Source organism: Cryptotermes secundus, unplaced genomic scaffold (assembly GCF_002891405.2).
Source record: "Cryptotermes secundus unplaced genomic scaffold, Csec_1.0 scaffold205, whole genome shotgun sequence".
NCBI classification, from domain to species: domain Eukaryota; kingdom Metazoa; phylum Arthropoda; class Insecta; order Blattodea; family Kalotermitidae; genus Cryptotermes; species Cryptotermes secundus.
This window is the reverse complement of record NW_019731570.1, coordinates 117,820-143,696: the sequence shown is the minus strand read 5'-3', so window position 1 is coordinate 143,696 and position 25,877 is coordinate 117,820. Positions and strand designations below refer to the sequence as shown.

Genomic DNA, 25,877 nt, shown 5'->3' with positions numbered 1-25,877 from the left:
TGAACTCTCTGAAGCTGCTCAATCCCAAAGATAGCCAAGTTTGTGATCAATGGAATTAGTAGTGTCAGTGGTAGCAGCGGTTCTTTCGTTGGCTTAGACGTGTTTTAGAAATTGTGGCGTGTGCCAGTTTGTAACCTATAACTGGCAAAGTGTTTGCTGCAGTTAATAGAAGAGCCGACCGGTCACGGTAGATTGTGTGTTTCTGATACTTTCAGAATTATTTGCTGTTATTCATTTGATCTTCGAACGCCATTAATCTGATGGCAGCGAATGAATGGAATGAATATTTCGTAATATAATTTAACATAAAACTATAATTGGCTGAGGCAATTAATTTGTCGAATTTATAGCTGTCAAGTCGTCATTCACCTAGGTAAGTTAGCAAGGAGTTAACGAAGATCTCTGAAATGATGGTAGGTTTATGTTTCGCACTACTCTTAATCTGCATCAGTAGGCCTCATATTCGTGAAGAAATTTATAACGTTCAGCAACATGAATTGCAACAAGTTTCCCAAAGTCTGTATAAAAGAATTCAGACATGTCTCACAGCAGAGGGCAGACATTCTGAACTTCTTCTGTGATGGTGAATACAGTATTAATTACTATAGTTGTTTTACCGCCCTCACGTTCGCCTACACGTTCGGCGTCACTTACAACTCGCCGTCGCGTTCGCCCTTTTGTGGTCTCCGCTTTCATCCGCCGCTTCCTTGTTGCTGTCTGGTTCAGGGTGTGTAGGGTGTGTGATTACCCTGAATTTGAATTTGTATGGGCGCCAGTGGACTTGGGTGAAATCCACGAGTTTGGAACAGGGAAAACAAAGGTGGGGATATGGATAGGCGGACGTTTGGGGTTCCGACTGCTCAGACGGTAGGACGAGATTCTGTCTCAGGGCGACTTCTGGGCCTTGCTAACACAAGGAGAGAGAGAGAACACTGAAAACACACACTTCACCAACACTGTTGCTCTTTATTGTAGATGTGCACTACAATTACACATTACCAGGCTGTAGCACTTTGAATTTGTACACTGGATTCGGGCCAACACTGATTTAACATCCGGGAGGTTACTCCTGTTACTCCCTTTTTGCTACTCACTCCTGTTACTCACTGTTGGTGACTGACCCCTGTTATTCCCTTCTAATAACTGACTCCTCTGGCGAGGCAGAAGTCCCTACGGTTCCAGGAACGCCTGGTTTCCTCTCCTCTGAAATTTTGCTGATTGGCTAAACCAAAAATTTGGGTGTTACTTTCATTGACATTCCGCCAATCCCTAACAAGATCCATGTTAATTTGGGCCTAAGTACAACACGGTCCTTCTGACAGCTCTCAAATAAATGAAGGTACGCTAACGATCGCTCGGTATGCCCCTCCAAAAATTATTGCGACTCGTATCTGTCAAGTCTCAAATTTTCAAAGACTCGCACCATCAAAGTTAAGCATTGAAATTCCCAGAAAACACAGTGGGATACTTCCTGCTCCGTTCTGGGTTTTCAAGTGACCTGCAGCTTGCTTGTCCCTCAGAAAGACCAGATGTCGTCCTTGGCGTCTGCTGGTGCTGGGGTCAATTCTGTATCATCTTTTGTTAACAGTAGTACAGTTCATTTACATGTAGTACATTGTAATTAAGAATGTAAATCGACAACATTGCTGAGGTTCCTGCATGGTGCGGTTACAGTTGTTTAATAATTAACGAAAGAGGCAAACAGTGTGTGCTAGCAGTTCTGGTCGCGAGGCAGCATTTTTCTTGGCAAGAGGCGCACTGCTTTCACAGGATGTAGCCAGCGGTAAAATCAATGTCCAGTCAGCCAGCGCTCTAGACGCTCTGTACTGATAACTGTGAGAACCTCCAATCTCCTAAGGAACTTATGTGTATAGTGTAATTTGCTACAACCTGTAGTGAATATTTTAATTGAATACTGGCTGTATATTGTATAGTGAAGTACATTATTGTATTAAAATTCAGGACTTGCTGAGTGACATCCTTTCTGGTGGTTGGTGCAGTTGAAGGTTATAACATTTATAAATTAATGTCAGAGTTGTGAAGTTGGAATAATATATGGCTTTATGTGTTTAAGTCCCATTATAATGTGGCACATATTTTAAATTGATACATATTTCCAGTACTTCTTATCATAACAACTAGAATCTTGTAATACGCTTTGACATGTTTTATAATGTAAATCTGTTACTCAAGGTGTATTCTTTTGTGTCATTTTGTAGACTGCTTCAGCATTTATGAAACATTATCTTCAGTGTTGTATAAATAACTGTAGTTGGGTTATGGAAAGAAGTCACATGGGTGGTTCGGATGATGACATTCGAAGCGTCCCATTTTTTGCCCATGGTTATGTTCCATGTCAGTACCTACATTCGTGGACAGATCATTGGTGCATGTTTAGCTGGAGCATCTATGATGAAAACTGCCATATTATTAGGTGTATTGAGAGCAACAGTTTCTATGGTTATGTCAGCATACACGAATCATGGGAAGACAATGCTCAGATGCGTAAACGATGATGCCACAACAATAAAACCTGGATATCAGACAACTGGAAATGCGCATGTGATATTATCGGCTGAGTCAGGGTTTATGATTGGAGAACACCCAAGGAAGCCTATAATGCAGAGTGCCTGGTCTGGTTTCAACAGTAAAACATGGGGGAGGCTTTGTGATGGTTTGGGCAGCAGTATAGTAGTACAGTATTAGTCTTATCCCATTATTAGTCTTCCTTGCTGAATTACTGCAGTGGAGTACATGGCCAGGTTGGGTAATAGGTGCATCCCATGATGCAGAGAAAATTCCACTAGAGACTGTTCAAAACCAGTATGAGTCAATTCCAAGAATGATTAACGCCTATATTGAGGGTAAAAGTTGGTCAACACCATATTAATAAAGAAATGTGTACAGTATCTGTAGTTTTTCCACTATTTTCCTAACCACTGTACATTTAAATGGACTGGCACTGCATTACTGAAATGAAATATAGATTAGCCATAAGTTTCAGTTGGGATAGTTGTTTGATGCATTTATAGTATAAGTTGGATTGATTGTAAACTGACTTGCTGGTAACATGAAATTGTTTTACAGAGAATGGGGAAGCAGAGAAGAGAGAGGCAGAAGTATCACCTGTCAAGAATGAAGTCAACTAATGATGCAGCGGCTACTGGTACTGAGAGTTGTGAATCAAATGAAAAACCATTACAAGAATCTTCCATTCTTTTACCTGTGCCAGAAAATCTCTTTGCTGGGATTAATATATCTATTGATAATCTGAAACAGTCGTTGAAAGATTCTGATAGCAGAAGTGTAATATCCAAGAAGTCACTTTCTGCAGGAAATGTTATATCAAAGAAAGAAAAAAGGAAACTTCGCCATGAAGCATTCATAAAAAGTAAGATGTTAAGTGTTGGTTTGTTACATGATTAGCCTATATAGCAAGTGAGTAATGCATGCTGAAATATAGTGGTTTGTAATTGTTTTGTGTAGTGCACCTGTGTGTCACAGAAGACGGATTCATGCTGATGTGTAGCAGAAGAAATTCATAAGTAATACATAACATTAGCGGCCTCCGTAGTCTAGAGGTAACGTTCCCACCTCATGACTCGTGGTACGCGGGTTCAAACCCAGCAGAGGTCGTGGAATTTTTAAGGGCGGAAAAATTCAGGGAACAAGTCCTCCGGGAGGGACTTTTAAGCTGTGGGTCCTGTGTCGTAGCTTTACGGCACGCAAAAGAACCTCATCTCCAAAGGAGGTCACTGAGCTAAATTCAAGGACATTTCCCGCCCAACGGCAGTCTCTAATACCTCTGGTAGATGGGGGAAGCATTATAGATACCTCTCAGCTAGTAGAGCCGGTCTCGCTGGCTGGGCGGGACTGATGGTAAGCACCAATACCGGTAGGATATAGAGACTGGTAGATATCATAGAGGGAAGCACAATGGACCAATACAGGTCTCAGTGCATGGGGAAACCCACCCTCTCCAATAACTAACTAACTAACTAACTAACTCCATGGGCACAGTCCTCAGTGAGAAGCTAACAGTCGCTCATATTCTCAAGACCCTCCCCGCCTTTTACTGTAGTGTCTTCATCAACACACATTTACTGTCAGGTGATAATTGCTTCATTCTCCAAAATGAGCTCCTGTTCAATAACTTCATATTCAAAGTGTTTAATATAATGGTTCTTGGTCAGCTGGACTGAGCATACCCTTGCAGAAGTACAGTGCATGGCTGATAAAGGGTAATGGAAAAGAGATGAAGAAAAACAGACTTGCATGCATGAGGACCAAGAATTGCATACATAGTTTGGTTGAGAATCTCATGAAAGGAAACAGCTTGTGAGACCTAGATTTAAATGGGTGGCTGATATTAAAATATTGTGAAGATGTGAACTGGAGAGGCTGTTGTAAATGTGATTATCCTTAAGGTTCTATAACATGAAATTTGTAATCAACTAAATGTTGTTGGCTGCTGATGGAAGACTTTATACTATGCAATTTGAATAAGTAATCTGTTACATGCTTCTCTGCATATAGTATCACGCATATTGTGTTCCACTGAATGACATTTGCCATGATTTTACAGAACTGGAGACAGCATATCATGTGAGAAAAGATTCAAAGAAACAGAGAAGGTTGAAAACGAGTCCACTTAAAACAGAGGCCCAACCACAGTCAGACAAATTTCCATTGCTTAATTTATCAGATAAACTACCACCACTTAATTTAAACATTGAACTTGCTCAGAAGAGTTCCAGCTCCAAGAAGAAGCCTGTTATAAAGCAGAGGAGTATTCCTAAAGCAAAACGCAGGAATAATGTCATGTAAGTTGAATCATTAAGAAGTAAACATCAGATATATATTTGTTCTTCCCCAGTTACAGTTTTTTGTTCTATAAAGCAGTCTCATACCAACTGTGGATTTGAAGTATTTGAGGTTTACATTTGCATCCAGTTGTGCTGCTGCAGTAACTAATCTGTGTACACACAGAAAAAAAGTAACTGTCTACTACACCAAGACATCCACATTTACTTGGTGCTGTAATGACATCTGAAATTAATTTTCTAGCTTTCAGATGACCAATGTGGTGCATGTTTTCATGACATTTTGTATGTTTTATGCCTGATTTAATTTTCAATGTATTATTACATACAAGTACTATGTTTTTGGACATTATCCATCACCTTGTCTACTTTTTAAAAAACCATCCTTCTCTTGTTTTTTAAATAGACAAGACAATGGATAATGTCCAAAAACATAGTACTTGTAGCAATTTAACATCGTCACAAACTTTTAGATCTTATGTGTCATTACATATATATATATATATATTTTTTTTTTCCACTTTATGAAGGAACGGGAAATTTAATACTCTGATGAGTATTAACATTGGCCATGGTTCCCATAGCCCACAATTTTTTGTAACACTTGGTTTTGTCAACTGTGGTGTTTTACAACATGACATGAGGGATTGTTGTATGATAAAACTGTTTTGTGTTTCTGGTACCTTATGCATTTGGAGATATTTCAGAAATTCATGTTATTTTCCTCAGCTTATGATTTTTGCTAATATGAGATGACTATTTACATGGATATGGTGCCATGTAGTCTGGTAGATGGTTACCTACCTCTTGGAGAAACCTGCTGCCTCCATCTTCATGATAGATGGGTGAAGATGAATCTTTTGCTTTGAAAATGAAGATGGCAGGTTCCTTCAAAATGTTAGTAATGATCTAACAAACTGCATTGTATCATATCACAGAAGATAGTAACATCATAGTCACCGCCATGAGAACCTCAGATCTCCCATTTTTTAATTTAATTTTCAGTTTATTAGTCCTGCTTAAATTATCTATATTTAAAATTTTCATTAACATATTGTTCAAATCGTTTCTTTATAGGGACATTGGAATTTCTTACTAACACATTCTTATTTTCTTTAGTAAGTTAAGTCCACCATGTTAATTAGTACAAATATGTTCCTGGACATTATCCATCATCCTGTTGTTATTTAAAATGCAGTATTTCGGAGTTTGGATTCTGTCTTCATCTTCAGGTAAAACCTACACAGTTGGACCCAATCAGTAGAGCTAGTCCCTATCTCTGGATGCCTGCACCAACACAAGATAGTGTAGATAAACCAAGATAGCACCAATCATCTTCAGGAGTTAAGACAGAACATTAAAATATTAAGAAATTCCATATGTATGAGGCCTAGCACCAGAGTAGTAGCAGAATAGAAGGCATCACTTGAGAGATAAATACTCTCTATGGTACCAACATTTGAACAAGTTAAGATTCAGCTGGCTAAGACTTCCAGTCATCTCAATTTTCTCATGAAATGGAAGGCTTGTGATGTTATTCCCAAAGGCCTTATACTGAAAGCTCCATACCACAGTCATCATTCTTATAAGATAACTTTATGACCCAGCAAGGCCATGCTAAGAGGTAGGATCCAGTTCCACTGTTTGAAAAGGCCACACTGAACAAACAAATCAGTGATCTGGAAACTTTTTGCCAGAGATCAACAAAACAATCAGATCAACTCTGCATCGTGGCAGCAGTGGAAAGCTCCTTCAAACATCATTGTCTTAAGCAGAAGGAGATTCAGATTTGAAAATTCTTAGCTCTGAAAGACGACTGTGACCTGAAAAGCTATTCAGGGGTCTGAGAAATTTGCCCTCAATTTATCAGAGCATGTTCTCACAGAATCGGAAGAATACATGCTTAAGAGGGGGCTTAATTTTGCAGTAACAAATAGAATGTCCAATTTGGATATGGCATATGAAGCGGATCCTGCAAGGTCCAGACTGCCTCTCGCCTTGGGCACGGAGTTCTGTGGGGTGATTCGATGTATGTTGAAAAAATCAAGACCTTTGACATCTAAGATGTCTAGGAGGAAATCTATAATATTGAAATCTCTAAAAGATAGGAAATAAGAATTCTACAAGTTGACAAAGGAAACTGCATAGTAGTATTTAAGGAGTCCTCATACAAGGAGAAGATATTCATTGCACTAGAATCGAGGGTTTATGAAATTATGTGGCTGGATCTCACATCTCAAATTGAGAGGAAGATATGGAAACTTCTTACCAGACACAAAACTATCCTTCCCACTGCCTTAAAACGTAAACTGACTCCTTACTACAGTAAACTACCTCACCTCCATGGACTTCCAAGGACACACAAACCTGACATCCCCCTTGAACAAATGTTAGCTCTGTTGACTCTCCCTGTTACGCCTTAGCAGATTTTCTCCATGAGCTGAGCCATCTAGTTGTCAGTACAGAATCCTTTGTGAAGCACTCAGAACACTTCATAAAATTAATATGGGATATCAGCTGTCAAACAAAGACTACTTGTAAGTTTTACTGTTGTTAATGTATTCATCAACATACCAGTGGAAGAAGTCTTACAGGCCAGAAGAAATAGACTCAGTATGGATTCTGCTTTCCCAGAACAATCACCTTTACATGTTGAAGACATAATGGAATTACTGGACATCTGTTTTAAAAACTACGTACTTTCATTTTGACGTTAAATTCGGTCAGCAGAAAGAGGGCATGGCAAACTTATTGTTTTGGGGCATAACACCACCCTCAGACTTACTGTACTAATGTCTGTGACATTCTGTATATATTTGTGAGTGATCTCTGTGTTTATGTAACTTTTTCAAACTTTAAAAGCAAGTGGATGAAAAAATTATAGATTGACCACTTATAACTTATACATGATTTGAGGTGATTACTGTGGAGGACATTCATATTATGGTCTTCACTGTTGCGCCACCATGTTGTAGTTGTGTAGGTGGGTACCAGTGGTTCAGAAAAATGAACTGCCATCATGTTTGTTATAGAAGAATCATCAACCAGGCTATAACAGAGTGCCATAACCCAGAAGACGACAATATGATTTTAATTTATTTTGTGTGTTGTTAGTAAAGTATTGTGTCTTTTCAGGTTGCAGGACATTGCTCTGTTTAAAAAACTTTTGGCAAATGATGAATACAAGGCAGACCCAATAACATCAGTATCGAGCCATATTCATACAAAAGTGTACGAGGAAGTTATGAATGATACATAATCATCCATATGACTGTTTTGTAGTAAATTAAACTGCCCTATGTGACAGTTGCTCTAAAGCATCTGTGGTTTCCAAAATACTGTATGTGGTGTTGTACTGACTGTTTATGTATATACATGTACATGTTTTGTTTTGGGTCACATTTTCATGGAGCATATGTTGAGTGGTGCAAAACCAGTTGTTTTGAAAAGAGAAGTTGGGAAAATGAACAGCTCTGTGGATTTGAATGACATACTATGTACAGTGTGTAGAACGTAACTAATTATGTTTAGAAATAGATTTATTTCATTTGGTTTATTTCATATAATATATGTCACTGATGCTGTACATGTCCATCATCAGGTATCTGCCACTATGCTAAAACTGCTGCACTGTACAGTATCTTACAATTTTTTATCAAAATTAAAATAGGTCAACCCTAATTAATTTTAGTTAAGGTAAAGTTGTCCCTGTGCTTAACTTTCTTGACCTCGGTAGTAGTTAGAGCCCCTGGTAGGAGGCTGGGTGGTCCTCAGAACCAGTCTGGACAGTGTTGGGGAAGAGAAAATTTTTGACCCTACCAGGACTTGAACTTCGACCCCTCAGTCGTCCAGCCCATAACCAGTCACTATACCGACTACACTATCCCAGCTCACAGTTAATTGTAGTTAAAATCAGTTAATCTCATTCTTCTTGGGGGTATCACCTACTTGTCCAAATGACTTGTTTGCGCAACCTTTCCTGCATGGGTGTGTTTGTGTTATTGTGTAGTTCTTGGATGTAGGTTTGGTGGTGTTTTCTCTTATATGTGCCCCTTTGACTGTAGGTACATCACCTGGCCTGTGTAGTTGCATTGTTGAGTAGTGTGTGTGTGTATGCTGATATTAATCTACAGCCAAAAGGGCACATATAAGAGAAAACAAAACCACACCTACATCCAAGAACCACACAATAACATGAACACACCCATGCCTCATGAAAGGTTTGTGCCAACAAGTTGTTCGGATAAGTAGACAATACAGGATTAACTGGTTTTAACTAAAATTAATTAGGGCTGATCTATTTTTAATTTTTAATTTTGATATGAAATTGTGACATACCGTGCAGGGCAGTAGTGTTAGCATAGTGGTAGACACGAGCTGATCACTCGCCCAAGGAGTCCTACCATATGTGTAAGATCTAGAAAAACCAAAGTGAACGAAGTTCATGGAGGTAGGCCTAGGCCCACTGGGGCTGTAGTGCCAAGGAAGAAAAAAGAAGAAAAAAGGTAGACACCTGATAATGACCATGTATGGCCGAAACATGTAAACAAAGAAGTAATGTGACTGTAATTAGTTGCATTGGTGATATTCATTCATCTGTAATCTGTCAAGACGACAGGTCCACAGTCTCTTCCAAAACAGTTCCTCCACTTGATGCGATCTAGAGCTTTCTCCTTCAAATGAAAATATCCTCCTCAAGGTCATCCAGCATCTTCTTACGTCTTCTTCCTCGTCTTCTGGTCACGTCTATCCGCCCATCTATCTTTCCTTCAATAACTTCTTTTAGATGGTAGTTACTGCGTAAGATATGACCAATCCAATTAGCCTTCCATTTTCTTATTTCGTGTAGGATATTCCTCTGCTCACTGACTCTAATTAACACTTCTTCATTTCTCACATAATCGGTCCAACTGATCTTCTCCATCCTTCTCCAACACCACATTTCGAAGCTTTCCAGGTGTTTCTGATCTATTGCCATAAGTGTCCAAGTTTCAGCCCCATACAGAGCTATGCTTCAAATGTAGCATTTCTCTAGTTTCTTTCTCAAATTTAAGTCCAATTTGCTGGTAAAAAGATTCTTCTTCTTCTTGCTAAATGCATCTTTTGCCATGGCAATCCTAGATTTAATTTCACACGTACACCTTCCATCATCTGTTAACAAGCTACCCAAATATTTAAAACATTTCACATTCTCCAGTTGTTTTTGGTCTATCTTTATTGTGACTGGGGTTGGTTGTCACTGTATTATGAAGTAAATGATATATTGATGCAACATGATGCTTAATACAATATTAATTTATTTGGTTGATTTATTACACAGAAAATACTATCCATTTTTAATGTTAAAAATTCACATTTCATGTGTGTGTTTTTTGTATGGTAATTGATGTTGAATAGGACCCCAGTTTTCTTGGATTACAGCATGAACACTTTCAAATGTGTGGGTTATGTGATTGTGAAAATGCCAAGTTTTATCATTCCTGTAATGACTGCTGAACTGAATAAGTGAATATACACAGTAAGGTATGTTCTTGCAATTTATACGAGTTTCATTCATATCTGTAGAGCCATTCATTTGTACAACTTTTTGAACTAATTCTTTTGTACTAGCTGGTATATATAGCTCATATGCATTTAATTTATATTTTGTGTAATCACTTAAACTTCTTTTAAAATGGCTATTCCTGGCATAAAAGAAAAAATATATGTTTACAGAGTATTGTGGCTTGTAGACCTGTTGCTAGGCAGTGACCATGGAATAAGCAAATATGCAACAGCCATTGCTAAGTAATGGCTCTGCAATCAAGCGTGTTTCCACAGCAGTAGTGGGATGCAGCAATAATGAGAACAACAATGGCACAGCAACAAAGGAATGATGTTTTCTGTGTGGTCTGTGTCAAGTTGTTATAAGCAGGACAGTGAGCTGGAATGGAATTTTGCAGAAAGGGAATTTTCAAACTTCCAGAATGTTGGGAGAAATGTGTACAAAGAAGTGGCAATTATGTGGAAAAATAAAGAAAGGTCTGTAGATTGTGGTGGTGTGTTTGGTTTGTCAATAATAAAGCATGTTACTTTACAAAAAATTGTTGTTCATGACTTCAGTACGACCTACGTATTTTAATGTGTTATCTATTGTCCATCGCTGAGCAACGAAACAATGGAAGTTGTTGAGACCGTTGCATAGGAATATCCATAGCAAGGAGTGTTCATTGTGTAACAACGCTCGGTAAACACTCCTCCCTGCTAGGCTGTGACGTCACACAACAGGAGAGTCTGTGCAGTGACTGTTGCTAGGCAATCAGTAAACACATTTTCTATGTAGTTAGGGCAGAAGCTACATAATGAGAGTACTCGTCAGTGTTGATGTACCCCCGTGTGGAGGCAGGGCCAGATACTCCACTGTGACCCTGCGAGTCATAGGAGGCGACGAAAAGGGAAGTCTCAAATTTGAGACAGTAAAATGTGGTGAGTCCCAAGGGACTCGGACCCGAGAAAAACTGCGCTGGCAAGGGCCAGCAGCATATACAAAGGGCAGACCTGTCCTCTTGTCAGAGAGGGCGTCCCACAAAAATAAGACCATAACTATCAAACAGTAATAAGTATCTGGTCATGAGCCCCAGGAGGGTGCCCGACACCAAGACTTACTGACTGACTGGACAGTTGCAATGTGACTTTGACTTTGTTGATGTAGTTTTGAGGCAGTTACAGGTATTGAACAGTTGAGAGTGACAGAAGCAGGTGTAATAGAACCAAGAAGGCCAAGCGTGATTTAGAAGACTTCATATGTGCGACGGTACATGCAGTAGTGGATTAGAAGATCTGGTGTATGTAAATCAGTGATAGCGCTGTGTATCTGAGTAATTGAGAGTGCGTGTAACCAAGCTGTTAATAAATGCGAATATCCGAACTAGAACCCGTCATTTCATCACGCGTACCCTCTTTACTTGTGACAGTATATATAGAATTTTTGTTAAGGGCATTTTGTATACAATTTAAAATTTTATTTAGTTTTCCATTTTCTAGTAGTAGTTAATGAACCATTTCAGCTGCGTACAGAACTGTAAAACTTATTATGGGGGGAAACAAACCATAGTGCATGTGAGATTGAGGCTGTCACAGTGGTGAATGTCAACATTACAGTCTTATGGGATATGATGTCATGCAGTTTGATAGCACATTCCACTGAAATGTTACCTATCTACCAAACTACACAGCAAATTTTCCAAAAGGGCATGAGTTTGATTTAGATCACTAGAAAGTGTAATTACTCCTAGTGCCTCCATATAATTGTTGAGCATTAAGACTGTGTAACTTCCTGTTTTATACAAGGGTCACTTTAGACATGACTTGAACTTCATGTAAAGCGAACTAATGATGGCCACACTAAAAGTCACATGACTGCATAAATTATAAATATACAGCGTAACCAAAATCTGTTACATAGTTTTGGAGACAAAAGCATTCAGACGGGTGTATTGTCTGCCGTGATATTTAATAGAATCATTTCTTGGAACTTTTTGATCCAGTTTTATATTCTGAAGTTTCCTTATTTTATTGTAATATCTGGTGAAAAGCACATCCTTGCCATAGAGTAAAGTAAAAAGTACAGGCTGTTTTTAGACCTAGCCTCTAGATTGTACATGAAGAGAAGTATGGAAAGACATAGGGGGCAGTGATTTGCATTTGCATTGTGGGAGGGAGGGAGGATGATATAGGTCCTGTTGTAACCCTCGCAAACCATAAAATTCTTATATCAGTGAACTTTATGAAATCCATTATGAATTCTATTCAGAATGACTGGGTCTGAAAAAACAGTTCCAGAAATTACAAAAAAATATTGTCACATAACCAACATCCAGACACATAATGTAGGTACACATGATATCCAAGAGCAATGGACCACATTACAGTGGGACAGTCCACGGTAGCAGCCATGGGATACACAAGAAGACAAAATGTAGACAAGCAGGTTCACCTTTAGTCACGAATGAAATACAAACTGCAGGAAGACATGTTCTGCATTATAAATGTTTACCATTATTTATATATTGGAAAATGAGCATATGTTAAGAACCCGGTCCTCTGTAATGTAACACAGTGTAATTTACTGAAAGTCGTTTTGGAGGAACATCTTACAACGTCGTCAGGGCTGAAGAATGAGCCGAGCAAAAGACCAGCATGAAGCAGGTAACAATTAGAGCCTCTGCTAGTACATGGCACTGTATCCCAGAAGGTATGACTTTTCATCATCACTGCTGTGATAGCCTCAAATCCTGCAGAGCATACATTAGTTTACTAAAAAAAACATTAGTGAAAATCCCAGCACAACACTTATAAAAAGGAAAAAAAAATGTATGACTAAAGTAACAAAAGTTGGTATATACATACATGGCCAGAAAAAGTTAGATGGAGTCCAGGCCAGTCACAAAAGTGGGACCACCCCATTCCAATAAATATATTTAATAAATATTCTAAAAAGATTTTATGTCATTAAAAAGTGTTCAGTTATGTGGTATATAAGGTTTACACAGTTTTATAATTTACATTTATTTGACAATGACAGTGAAATATCCAAATTCAAAATTTGAAATTTTGAAATTGCAAATGAATATCACCAAAATGTAAAGAATTCAAAATTCTGTTAAATGGAATTCCAACATTCCTGCTTATTATAATTTTTAAAATTGAATAAGAATATATTTGGTGTTCCCTTAGACTAGGGGCCTGGACCAAATGACCCTGCCCCCACCCCCACCCGTATGGGTCTATATAGGTACAGATACAGGGAGTGTACAAAATGCAAATGCAGATTGAGGAATAGAATTTGTGGGCTACATAGGTGCGTGCCGAGTGGACCCAGCTGGACTCCCCCCACTAAGCGAATTAAAAAAAAAAAAAGAACTTCAGTTGGCGACACTGAAACTTCATCCATTTGTTTACACTCTGTATTCGTGGTATCAGTGTGATTGTATTGGATGACAGTCTGTGTGAAAGAATTGGAAAATGGGATATTTGTACAATTATGAAAGAGGACAGTTCGTTGGTGCACGTTTATCAGGATCATCTATGATTTGTATTGACAGCAACGATTTCTAAGGTTATGTCAGGATACACGAATCATGGGAAGACAATGCTCAGATGCATAAACGATGATGTCACAACAATGAAACCTGGACATCAGACAACTGAAAACGCGCAAGTGATATTATCGGTTGGGTCATCCTTCATGCTGTTCCTGCGTGAAGAAGAATTTACGTTTGGAGAACACCCAAGGAAGCCTACAACTTGGAATGCCTGGTTCGGTTTCAACAGTGAAACACGGAGTTTTGTGCTGGTTTGGATAGCAGTATAGTGGTACAGTATTCTGTTGGTCGAATTATTACTATTCATGGCCGAATTACTGCAATGGAGTACGTGGACAGATTGGGTAATCAGGTGCATCCCATAATACAGACATTACTTCCGAACAACGATGCACTTTTCCAAGACGACAGTGCCCCCATTCACATAGCTGAAACTGTGCAGTCGTGGTTTGAAGAGCGTGAAGGTGAACTTCAACATCTTTCCTGGCCAGCACAATCACTAGAGCTGAACATCACTGTACCACTTTCGTCATTTTTGAGACTTCAGTTAGGAACAGATTCCCACTTCCAACATCTCTAAAGCGACTTGAAGATGTTCTTCAAGAAAAATGGTATGAAATTCTGCTGGAGACTGTTCAAAACTTCTACGAGTCCATTTCAAGAAGGACCGCAGCTGTACAGAAGGTAAAAGGTGGTCCAACACCATATTGATAAAGAAATGTGTGCACTATCTGTAGTATGTCTATTAATTAGCGGCCTCCGTAGTCTAGGGTAACGTTCCCACCTCGTGACCCAAGGTACGCGGGTTCAAACCCGGCGGAGGTCGTGGAATTTTTAAGGGCGGAAAAATTCAGGGAAGAAGTCCTCCGGGAGGGACTTTAAGCCGTGGGTCCCTTGTCGTAGCTTTACGGCACGTAAAAGAACCACGTGTCCCAAGGGGACCACTGAACCAAATTCAGGACATTTCCTGCCCAACAGTAGTCTCTAACGCTTCTGGTAGATGGGGGAAGCATCGAGATACCGCTGAGCCAGTAGAGGCCGAACTCACTGGCTGAGTCGGGACTGATGGCACGCACCAGTACCGGTAGGGAATAGAGACTGGTAGAATATCATAGGGGGACGCACAATGGACCAACAGTTGGTCTAAGTGCATGGGGAAAACCCACCCTCTCCAATACAATACAATACAATGTCTATTAATTTGTCCATTCCCTGCATGTCTATGTTGAATACGTAAATATGGCACTAATATTAAGCAGCCTCTATGTAATTATGGCCCTTTACTGGATTTCCGTAGCATCAGACATCTAGAAGTAACTACTTCGTGTGAGCCGATAATACACGTATACGTATACTTACTAGATATTATAAAAGCATCCGAATTATTACATTACATTATAACGAAGAAAATGACCATTATACATATAGGTTACAGTTAGTTAACCCCTTATACAATTAAACTGAATTGTTGAAAGGAATTATCACTATGCTACAAGCCGGAAGGTCGCGAGTTTAAGCCCCGATGAGGTCATTGTATTTTTTTCAATTGACCTAATCCTTTCGGCCGCACTATGGCCCTGGGGTCGACTCAGCCTCTAACAGAAATGAGTACCAGGAATTAATTCAATAATTTTCCTGGGGAGTAAAGCGCGGCCGGCGCGTAAGGATGACAACCTTACCGCCATCTTTGAGCCGATTGTCTAGACAATGTGGGACCATCAACATCTCACAACCATCTGGGCCCTCACGGCCTGTTACAAGGATAGCTTTATTTTTTACGGTGCCCCGATAGTGCGCTACACACATTGATTGCAGTAGTGCTGTACTAATTTTGCCGGTAGATGGGTCTGCCAGAATTCTCTCTCTGTTAAGACGAAATGGAAGAGTAAAGAAGGTAAAGAACCTAACAGAGCAGCTCTTATAACCTCGAAGAAGAATGTGCCTGTTTGTTCTTTATACATTCCCACAACGTTGCACCAATTTAGACTGAATTTACAGGGTGGTAGAGGGCCTCCCTGAGAGGTTCTAGACAGCCAAATCCCCCCAAAATTTTATAACCCACCAAAACAGTTTTTGCCTATACCTCGAGAACCATTCGTCCTAGCGTATTGGTGTTTTTTTGCTTTCGATACGGCTTAATGAAACAACAACAAAGGCGGCTCGCTTATTCTATATATGTTATAGTTTTTGAGGTATTTAATTTTTAATTCTACAAAAGAGGAAAGGCGGCTTTTACAATTTTAATTGTTTCTTGCATCCTGGTGTGTATTTAATTAAGAATAAGATACAGGATCGAATAAGTGAAAAGACGAATGTCATTGCGTGTAATTATGCAGCTGTGTTCGTACACCTGAGGATGACCTCTTGAGGTCGAAACATGTAGTGTAATAATAATAAAAATATGTTGTGTGGTCGGTAAAATTGACTCTAACATTGGTTTTTAAAATATTCAGAAAAGCTAGGATTTGTATTGGAATGGATTGATTAGTCAACCTCCTTTCAATCGTAATACTTATGTTAATATTGTATCATGAAGGTCAACGTCACTATATATATATATATTTTTTAAGTGTGCACCGCACCCAAGCAAAGCTGGATGGATCAACTATTTTACTGTATTTTGGTCCCTATAAAAGCGGTATGACTGGAAGTGAACAGGGTATCAAGGAATGTTTTGAACGACATTTACCTATACTGTTTTAACGTAAAGGAGAATGAGGAAGGAAGGAAGAGAGTAATGACAATAAAACGTACAAATAAGAGGTATTGCAAAAGATTGCGTAGGGGGAAGGAAGGAAATAATAGTACAAAATTTTATATAAGAAATTCGGAAACTTATCGATGAATTTTCGACGGTCATTACATTACTATACTCTGTATAGTATGCGGATGTTTAACCCAAATGATTAAAAATTAAAACATAAGACAGTATTAGAGCAAGTAAACGCTGTCACTTGCCATCAAGGAAACAATGACATTGAACATAAAATTACGAGATTTTAACAAATACTGGGGCATGCAAACAACATTGCTAACCAATATTTCTTTCGAAAAACATTAAGTTTAAAATCATACAAAGGATTGGCTCTTTCGACCCTCTTCTAAGACAATGAAATTTGAACGAGATGAAAACAGACTGTGGACTTCGGAGATGCATCTTTTTTATTATAAACAGCAGGATACGCTCTTCACCAAAAATGAAACAATTTCTAAAAGCTCTCAGATAGTTCCTCGAGAGAAAATCTTTATTCAGATAGAACTGGCTTTGACGCGTTCGCCGAATGGAGAAGCACAGAATCCTAAAACGAATTCCAAAATGCCACACAACAGGAAGACAATTTGGGCACCCCCTTGCAGACCAAACCAGTAACCTGACTTTATGACTGGACGAGGGTGATGATAGTGGAATTTGTAAATGTTTATTATAAGGTGAAGAAAGCAGACTTCTGGGATGCGGCGCCGTATAGATATTGTGTTAAGCGACGTTTCGGAGAAACGTATCGCCTCCGTCGGTTAACACAATATCTACACGTCGCCGCATCCCAGAAGTCTGCTTTCTTCATAGTCACCTCCGTGAAAACCTCAAATCTTACATTTATTATAAGGTGTTTGGTAGAACCCGTGTCGGACAATGAATCCATTTATAGTTTAAAATTAATACTAATTCAGTTCAGTTCCTTTATTTAAGCGCTTGCCAACAGCGAATGGCCTATAACAGCGAGCACTAATGTATACATGACTAAAACCAGATTATAAGCTGCACAGAAAATTAAGTACTAGGTATTAAAACAATGTTAGTGACGTAACTGGAACCATGAATTTAATATGATTAAACAAAGGGAATGTATCCTCTAGGGGTACAATATGTTAATTGATAACGTCCGGAGATCTGGAGATGTTTTTTTCAGCTGTGACGCACCTTGCTGAATGGCTAAGTCTTGTGACATTACCGACGTTAAAAGTCAAAAGACCCTTAATTTCATTCGTGGGTATAATGATTTTAATAATTAGCAGTAACTTTGAGAACAAAAGCCATCAAGTTGATATAAGCGTACCGCTTTAGATTTGTCTTCGAGAGGTGCTCGCTTCGAATTTCAGCCTCATCCATGGATATGCCGAGGAGTTTCGTTGTTTCCCTAGTCCCCGCAGGGAAATTTCGGAATAGCACCACAATTAGGTGACAGCCGAAAGGTGATAGGTCGATAATAAATCATCTATACGATGTGTTCTTCCGTATGTCGAAGTAATAAACGAGTGACCGTCAAGACCATCGCACCATCTTACGAAATACTGAGTGTCAGTTCATGTTTGATACAGGTATATGATCTACGATAAACATTGCCTCGTCCGACGCGCAGTGTATGGCACCGTAGTACTTGCGGGAAGGCCAGACCTCGTATCCATCCTGCAAAGATAATCACAAGAGCAACGATGATGTACTTTGTAAGTCGATTTCTCAATAAGCGATTGGTGGAGAAGCATTTGGCTTTAAGGGTGTACTCGAGGGGTTGGGGAGGGAGAAGACTGGCTGTCGTTTGTGTTATACCACCAGTTGACAGAAAACTCGTGTCGTGTGAATGTAAATTTTTGTCTATACTTTCTTTGCAATGATGTTAGCTGAAGTGATGTGTTTTACATATCGTTTTGTAAGTGATTTTATACCTACAAGCAGCCTTAACGTCTACCTTTGAGTGCTGTAAAAGTGTGTGGTGTTTGAACACAGTGGAACATCAGATCGTCCCCAAGTTTTCTTCAGGTATGGAAGGTAATGGTCAACTATTATCTTTTTTTTAAATTTATGTATTATAGTAACATTTTCCTGGTTCAGACTCCGTAAATCTGAACAACGTTTGATTTTCAGTAGCCAAAAGAATGGGACAATTTGTACAGCAACGCAAACTGCATTGAACCAGCTGCATCCGGAGTAGCAAAAGCATAGTTTACTGACCTGAAGTTTGCTGAAGAGTGCTGTACTTTACTTTCAAAGAACCAGAGTTTGCAGGCCAGGCATGGATCAAAAGGATATGTTGTCTAGAATGGTCAGATTTTAGATTAAAAGTCTGTAATTGTGTAACATTTTCCCACATACGTCTTCAAGCCATGATGCTTAATTAAGCACTGGGAAAACTTTATACCTTTAGGGTAAGCACTGTTGCCTTGCAGGTTATTTTAAGAATTTCCAGACTTGTTTACCTACGCATTAGAATGGCAAACTGCTATAAATCTGATTCAATTCTTTGCAGTTTACATAACAACTCTCATGTTGACGTTGGTAAATAGTGTGTAGTGTACTTAACGACGCGTACTTACTGTTGAGAATATAGTACAAAGTCGAGTGACAAGAGTGATTACGATGGATTTGGAAGAACTCAGAAAGAAGCGGTGTAGGTTTACCTTAATTACTGCCGCAAACTTGCATGCAGAGACTGAAATAAAATTATGAAAGAGCTGAATGATCACAGGCCTAGACCTCTTTCAGGTAGAGAATCTAGCCCGAGACTGTGCTAAGATGTTATTCCGGCCTGAAGTGACTGAAGAAGACCACGGACTACTTAGCCAGAATAGACACTTTCCCATCCAGTATCTGAACCAGGTATCTCAAACGCATTGCTATTGCTGTTTGGTGGCCATGGGAGAGAAATTAGCCTCGCTGTATATCAAAGTTGCCTTTTCGATTGAGTGCGTGGTAGCAATTACGAGAACATTTAGGATATACGATTTCGATGAAGATTTAAACAGCACATGAAACAGGAATGGTAACGCCATGGCATATTCTTATACCTGCTATGTTCCGGAGTTTCCATGTTTCTCGTGGCTCTCCCGTTATTCGAGGCAAATAGTGAGCTACTTACTTATGGAGCTGAGCCCTTCTTGAGGAGAAGCCAAATCTGCAGCTACTCAAGAATTTCGCAGCATTTTATGGACCCCGAAGGTTCATTACCGTGTTCACAATAGCCCTCCACTGGTCTCTATCCTGAACCAGATCAATCCAATCCATACCATCCCATCTCTCTAAGATCCAGATTAATATTGTCCACCACCTACTCCCTGGTCTTCCCAGTAGTCTCTTTCCTTCTGGCTTTCCCGCCAATATCCTATATGCATTCCTCTTCTCCCACATTTGTGCTACATGCCCTACCCGCCTCATCCTCCTTGACTTGATCATTCTAATTATACTTGGAGAAGAGTACAAACGCTAAGTCTAAATATTTCTAACGATGGTCTATTAAAATAAACCTAACTATTATTTTTGACATTTTCTAGTGTCTTATTTTGTTCCACATCCATTCCAATTCAAAAGGAATGCATATGGGATTTTGATGGGAAAGCTAGAAGGAAATAGACCACTATAAAGACCTAGACGTAGATGGGAGGATAATATTAAAATATTAAAATAGGATGGGATGATATGGACCAATTAATTTGTCTCAGGATAGGGACTAATGGTGGACTCTTATGAACAAGGTAAACTTTCGTGTTCCATAAATTTTGGGAAATTCTTGAGAAGTTGAGCGACTGGCGGCTTCACAAGGACTCAGTTCCCTTTCACTTCTTTATGCACAGTCTCCCAAAAACATGAGGCACTGGAGACCTATATTCTAAACAGCGGAAAATAGCATTTAATACAGTCACAACAAGAGTTAATATGTTGTCCTTACTGCACTACAAAGTTTGGTATGCGCGATGTGAATAGTGGATTATACTGGTCAGGCTGGAGCAGCGGTAATGCCTGACTGGTATACGATCGCGTATTCATTTGATAATTTTACAATGTTGAATCAGTGCTGAGATTATAGACAGTCAAATGAGTCATGGAGCGATAGTTGCATATGGCGAATGTGATGGATGTGCAGTACAGTCGTGGCCTGTTCTATTGTTTGTTCGAAGGGATTGGAATAAATACAGGAAAATCATCGACTTGCATCAAGAGGAAACAAGATCGAATCCTGGCCGAGACATAACCTGTCATGATATCGGAATTAGTGAATTTCAAAATGTAATTGTAGATATTAGTCACCGATACACTGCATAATCTATATGTACAATACCATATACCAACATCTAATATTTTGCTAATAACAATTTTACTCATTTACTATATTTGATACTGCTTTTTTACTGTTTTACTGCGGCCGGGGCGTGAAGCCGACCGCTCACCTCCATCTAGTGCCGAGGTCAAGAATGGTAGAGCTATACCTCAACTCCCTATTCGTCTTAATGACGTGGTGATTAATAATTAAGCACAGTGATAACTTTGCCCTATTATTTTTCCAGTGTATAAGACCAAATAAAAAACTTCTAAAATTTTTTCTCTTCGCCACAACATCCAGACCGTCTCTGGGGCTCACCCAGCATCCTGTCTAATGGGTAGCGGAGGCTCCTTTCTGCGGTGGTAAAGCGGACACACCGTGAAGCTGATCACTCACCTCCTTCTAATGCCGAGGTCAAGAATGTTGGAGCTATAATTCCACTCCCTCATAAGTCTTAATGGCAAGATGCTTAATTAAGTAGAGGAATAAATTTAACTTTTACCTTAAACTCAAGAACGCTAAAATATATTGTGTAAGGTAATTTCCTCTCGAAGATTACCAAGCTACGCCGAAACAGTAAGGTAATGTAATGTTTTAAGTATTGAAATTTGGCTGCATTAGATGGAACATGCAGTATACGGAAAAATGTTAAATGAATTTCTTATATTGATACCATTTTTAACTTAGCAACGTTTATACTGGCAGATGACAGGTAAATTTGCCCCAGCTCATAATTAAGTACAACGTCATGAATACATATGGGGGAGTGGTGGTAAATCTCGGCCAGAGAATCACATTGATTTTACGCTATGACTTTCAGACTACCATACATTTGTGATTACATACTACGTTTTCATTATTATTCTGAGTGAGGTGAGAGGTGCAGCAAAAAGGTAAAGCTATCTCTGTAACAGGCCGTGGAGGCCAGTAGGATTGTGAGACATAGAGGCTCCCACATTTTCTAGATAATCGGCTCACAGATGACGGTGAGGTTGTCAGCCTTACTCGCCGGCTGCCCTTTACCCCCAGGAAAATTCCTGGTACTCATTTCTGTTAGAGGCTGAATCGACCCCCGGGCCATAGTGCGGCTGGAAGGATTAGGTCAATTGAAAAAAATCCACCTCACCAGGACTCAAACCGCGACCTTCCGGTTTGTGCCTCAACTAATTACTTTACAGCGTGCACCAATGAATAATTGAATGTACCCTTATTAAATTCGGGAAGGTGGTAAATTTCGTAGGTATCTTATGTTGTATGAGTATGAAACTTTCTCCAACTTTTTATTTGAGAGTATGTTTGTCGAAAGAATTGTATTTTACCTTAGCTCACTTATGTTAACATGCCGCCTTTTGCCTGCAGTTTAGTATGGGTTCGAAACTTAGTCCCTCACATTAAGAGGAAAACAGACTGAGTCTGAGAGCAGGGCCCTGAGGAGAAAATGTGGATATCAGAGGAAGGAAGCAATGGGAGGCTGGAGAAAATTGCGTAATGAGAAACTTCTTAATTAATGCTCTACCTATTTGAGCCTATGCGTAGAATGATCAAATCACGAAGGATGAGATGGGCAGGACATGTAGCACGCATGGGAGAGAAGTGCGGACAAAGTTGTAGGAAACCCAGAATGAAAGAGGCCACTAGGATGGCGCAGGCATAGAGGCGAGAAAAACGTTAAAAAGCGCTCAAAATTTTCCCTTCAATACGCATGAATCTTTCGCCCTTTACTTCTTCTGTCCTGCCGAACCTTTCTTATAACCACTTTGCATGGACCCCACGGAAAACGGCATCTTCCGGTATCAAGAATGTGTGTTTACTGGTCCCTTACCTAGCAATAATTGCCCTTATATTGTTGAGCTCTTGTGTTGCGAGAATGTGTTTGCCAACCCGTTACCTATCAATGGGTATACACGTCACAATATTATGTTACGTAAAATACAGATCTTATCATGATTTACGGGTTTCGCTTGAAACATTTTAATTTGCGATTATGTTATTAAACACAAGGGAAAATCGTGTCTGATTATTTGCCATTGTAGCAATACGTCAATGGTCATAAATGTATTGTCACTTATCCGGGGTTTGCGCAACTAATAAGACGGGTTTTATATTTGATGATCGAATTTATTGGACCTCTATACAACTGGTTACAACAGTTCACAAATCACTATCTGACACACTGTCATCTTATTCAACTGGACAATGTCGATTTCTGACTACACTCCACTACTCCGTTGTACTCCGTTCCGTCTTCTGGCTGTGACCTCATATAACTCCTTGGAAAGGATCCCACTGAAAAGATCCGTTGTCAAGAATGCGCGTTTCTTGGTCCGTTACCTAGCAATGGATGTATTTCTGTTGTTGAGCGCGTATGCTTTGGGAATGTGTTTCTAGAGCTGTTGCCTAGCAATGGACATATGCGTCACAGTATCACACTACCATCACGCTCAGTGAGATTCGTAAAACCGCATAGAAAGCATTTTGGGAAGGATAGCCATTTATTCAGTCTTTACAAATTTAACAGATCCTCAGAATCTGAAAAAAAAAGTGCCTTTACACTAAAAGTATGTTTAGCAAAGCTTCAGTTCAATAATTATCACTGCAACCTGCAGAATATATATTATAAGAAAACCCCGTATGTTTTGAGTCCAAGGACACATCATCAAGGGTGTCATCATACATTTTGCAGCCTAGTAAATTCTGCATTGCTAGTTTATATGTTACACGAGTTAAATTGCTTGTACGTTATATTAAACTAACATTTTTTTTTCCTGTGGAGCTACAGCCCCAGTGGGCCTAGGCCTACCTCCATGAACTCCGTTCACTTCATTTTTTCTAGATCTTACTCAAACGGTAGGACTCCTTGGGCGAGTGATCAGCTCGTCGCAAGGCCTCTACCTCTAGACAAACACAGAAAAACGCACACAAACATCCATGCCCTGAGTTGGATTCGAACCCACGATCCCGGCTTCCAAGCGAGCGAAGACAGTGCATGCCTTAGACCGCTCGGCTACCGTGACCGGCATTAAACTAACATAAGAAGTACAAATTTTGCAATAAAATACATATGTGTATATGTAAGCAAGTTTACCAATCGATATAATTGTATTGATGTTGGATCTCCTGTTTACGGTACATACATGCTTAACTAACTCCATTTGGCTGAGTCCTTCTTTGGAAGCTAAAACCTACTGAGCTAGCTAACTACATATGTAAGTAACTAACAAAAGGCGAGTCCTTGAGAAACCGTCAGTCTCTCAGCTTCTCAAGAATTTTTGTGATATTTTATAGAACATGAACGTTTATTGCCATGTTTACAATCCTTCCAGCCGCACTAGGGCCCTGGGGTTGACTCAGCCTCTAACAGAAATGAGTACCAGGAATTAACTGAATAATTCTCCTGGGGAGTAAAGCGCGGCCAGCTCGCAAGGCTGACAACCTTACCGCCATCTTTGAGCCGATTGTCTAGATCAGCCATGTCAAACATGCGGCCCCCATAGCCACAAAGTGCGGCCCCCCAACTTTTAGAGCTAATTGATATTAAAATAAGTATTAAAATTTTAGTAGAAATATTTTTTGTGAAGACAATTTTCCAACAGACCGGAAGACAAGAAGTCTCACGCAGACATAAATTAGCAGGCTGCAGGAAAAGTGATTCTGAGAATTGCAGAAGGGTTTGTCCAACTAACGGTTTGTAAAGTTCGTGAAGGACAAACTATTTTATTTCAGAAGGTTAATGCACTAAAATCCGCACAGCCTCACCACCCCAAGTATTTCCAAGAATCCCTTTTGGAGGCGTAGTAAGAATGCAAGGAGGGTGGCAACTGACAGACAAGTGCAAGGGATTTCTACCTTCAAAACTAGCTTGCAACCCGCAGTCATTGTCTAATGGGCTGCTAGCAAACTTTCAATTTTATGACCACTGAGACAAGATACGCCTTCCTACTAGTCCGGTAGTCTCTTGTACATTGTCATTCAGTTCATTTTCACACAGCGACAGGTGCTGATGTTACATTGTGATGAACGTATAAAGGTTATAATTAAACATTAAATTATCAACTACGAGTTTTCTTGTATATGTACAGTAACTTTTAAAGGGCAATGTCGCTTTCAAAAAATTCAAGTAGCAATAAAAGAACTATTGAAAGTGAGCGCCGTGTTTTTCGACAAAAATGGGAAATCGCTTATTTCTGTTGTGAAATAGAAGGTAAAATTACAAGTTTGATTTGTGGGAAAAATATAAGTGTTCCACTTTAGGTAATTATATTGAAATTATTCCTAAATAATAAATATAATTAAATTTCCTTGTATCAAAATCTAATGTATATTTCTATTTTGAAGTGCGGCCCCGCACAATTATTTATAGGGCTGAGGTGGCCCTCTGTACAAGTTGAGTTTGACATGTCTGGTCTAGATAATGTGGGACCCTCAACGTCTCACAACCCTATGGGCCTTCACGGCCTGTTACAGGGATAGCTTTACTTTTACTTACTTACTTATTTACTTACTTACTTACAAGAGCCCTCCTGCAGTCTATTCTGAGCCAGATCAATCCAGTCCATACCACCTGATCATATTTCTCTAAGATACAATTAAATATTCCCACCTATGTCTAGGTTTTCCTAGTGGTCGCTTTCATTCTGGTTTTCTCACCAGAATCCTACATAAAATCCTCTTCGCCCCATACGTGCTACGTTACCTGCCCATCTCATCCTCTTTCACTTTATCATTCTAAATATATTTGGGCAAGAGTACAGGTTATAAGCTCCCTATTGCGCACTTACGTCCAGCCTCCTCCCATTTCCTCCCAATTTGGTCCAAATAATCTCTTCAGCACACTGTTCCCAAATACCCCCAATCTATGTATCACAGACTAAGTCCTCTCCCATACAAAATACAGGCAAAATTAAATCTTTGTATGTTTTAATTTTTAAGTTTTTAGACAG

At 39.4% G+C, this 25,877-nt stretch overlaps 2 protein-coding genes across 5 annotated transcripts in view; both read left to right on the top strand.

Annotated features, from left to right (window-relative positions):
- Nucleotides 1-40: 40 nt before the first annotated feature.
- Nucleotides 41-10,766, top strand: LOC111867090 (protein FAM207A). Of its 2 annotated transcripts, none has more exons than XM_023856589.2 (4): nucleotides 41-373; nucleotides 3,088-3,391; nucleotides 4,586-4,823; nucleotides 10,245-10,766. In XM_023856589.2, the coding sequence occupies exons 2-4, from the start codon at nucleotides 3,091-3,093 to the stop codon at nucleotides 10,330-10,332; spliced, it is 627 nt and encodes a 208-aa protein (XP_023712357.1). In that variant the 5' UTR covers nucleotides 41-373; nucleotides 3,088-3,090; the 3' UTR covers nucleotides 10,333-10,766. The 2 variants fall into 2 exon arrangements, with proteins under 2 accessions (XP_023712357.1, XP_023712356.1); XM_023856588.2 differs by lacking the exon at nucleotides 10,245-10,766 and adding an exon at nucleotides 7,959-8,484.
- A 3,566-nt stretch (nucleotides 10,767-14,332) lies between these two features.
- Nucleotides 14,333-25,877, top strand: part of LOC111867091 (sodium-coupled monocarboxylate transporter 1) — a 76,920-nt gene continuing 65,375 nt past the window's right edge. Inside the window, exon 1 of one of the 3 annotated variants that reach the window (XM_033752540.1) lies at nucleotides 14,333-14,590. The gene's annotated coding sequence lies outside the window, so the exon portion shown is untranslated. Of the gene's footprint in view, nucleotides 14,591-18,078; nucleotides 18,672-25,877 lie in introns of those variants that run through there. The other 2 variants (XM_023856592.2, XM_023856591.2) reach the window with 2 other exon arrangements.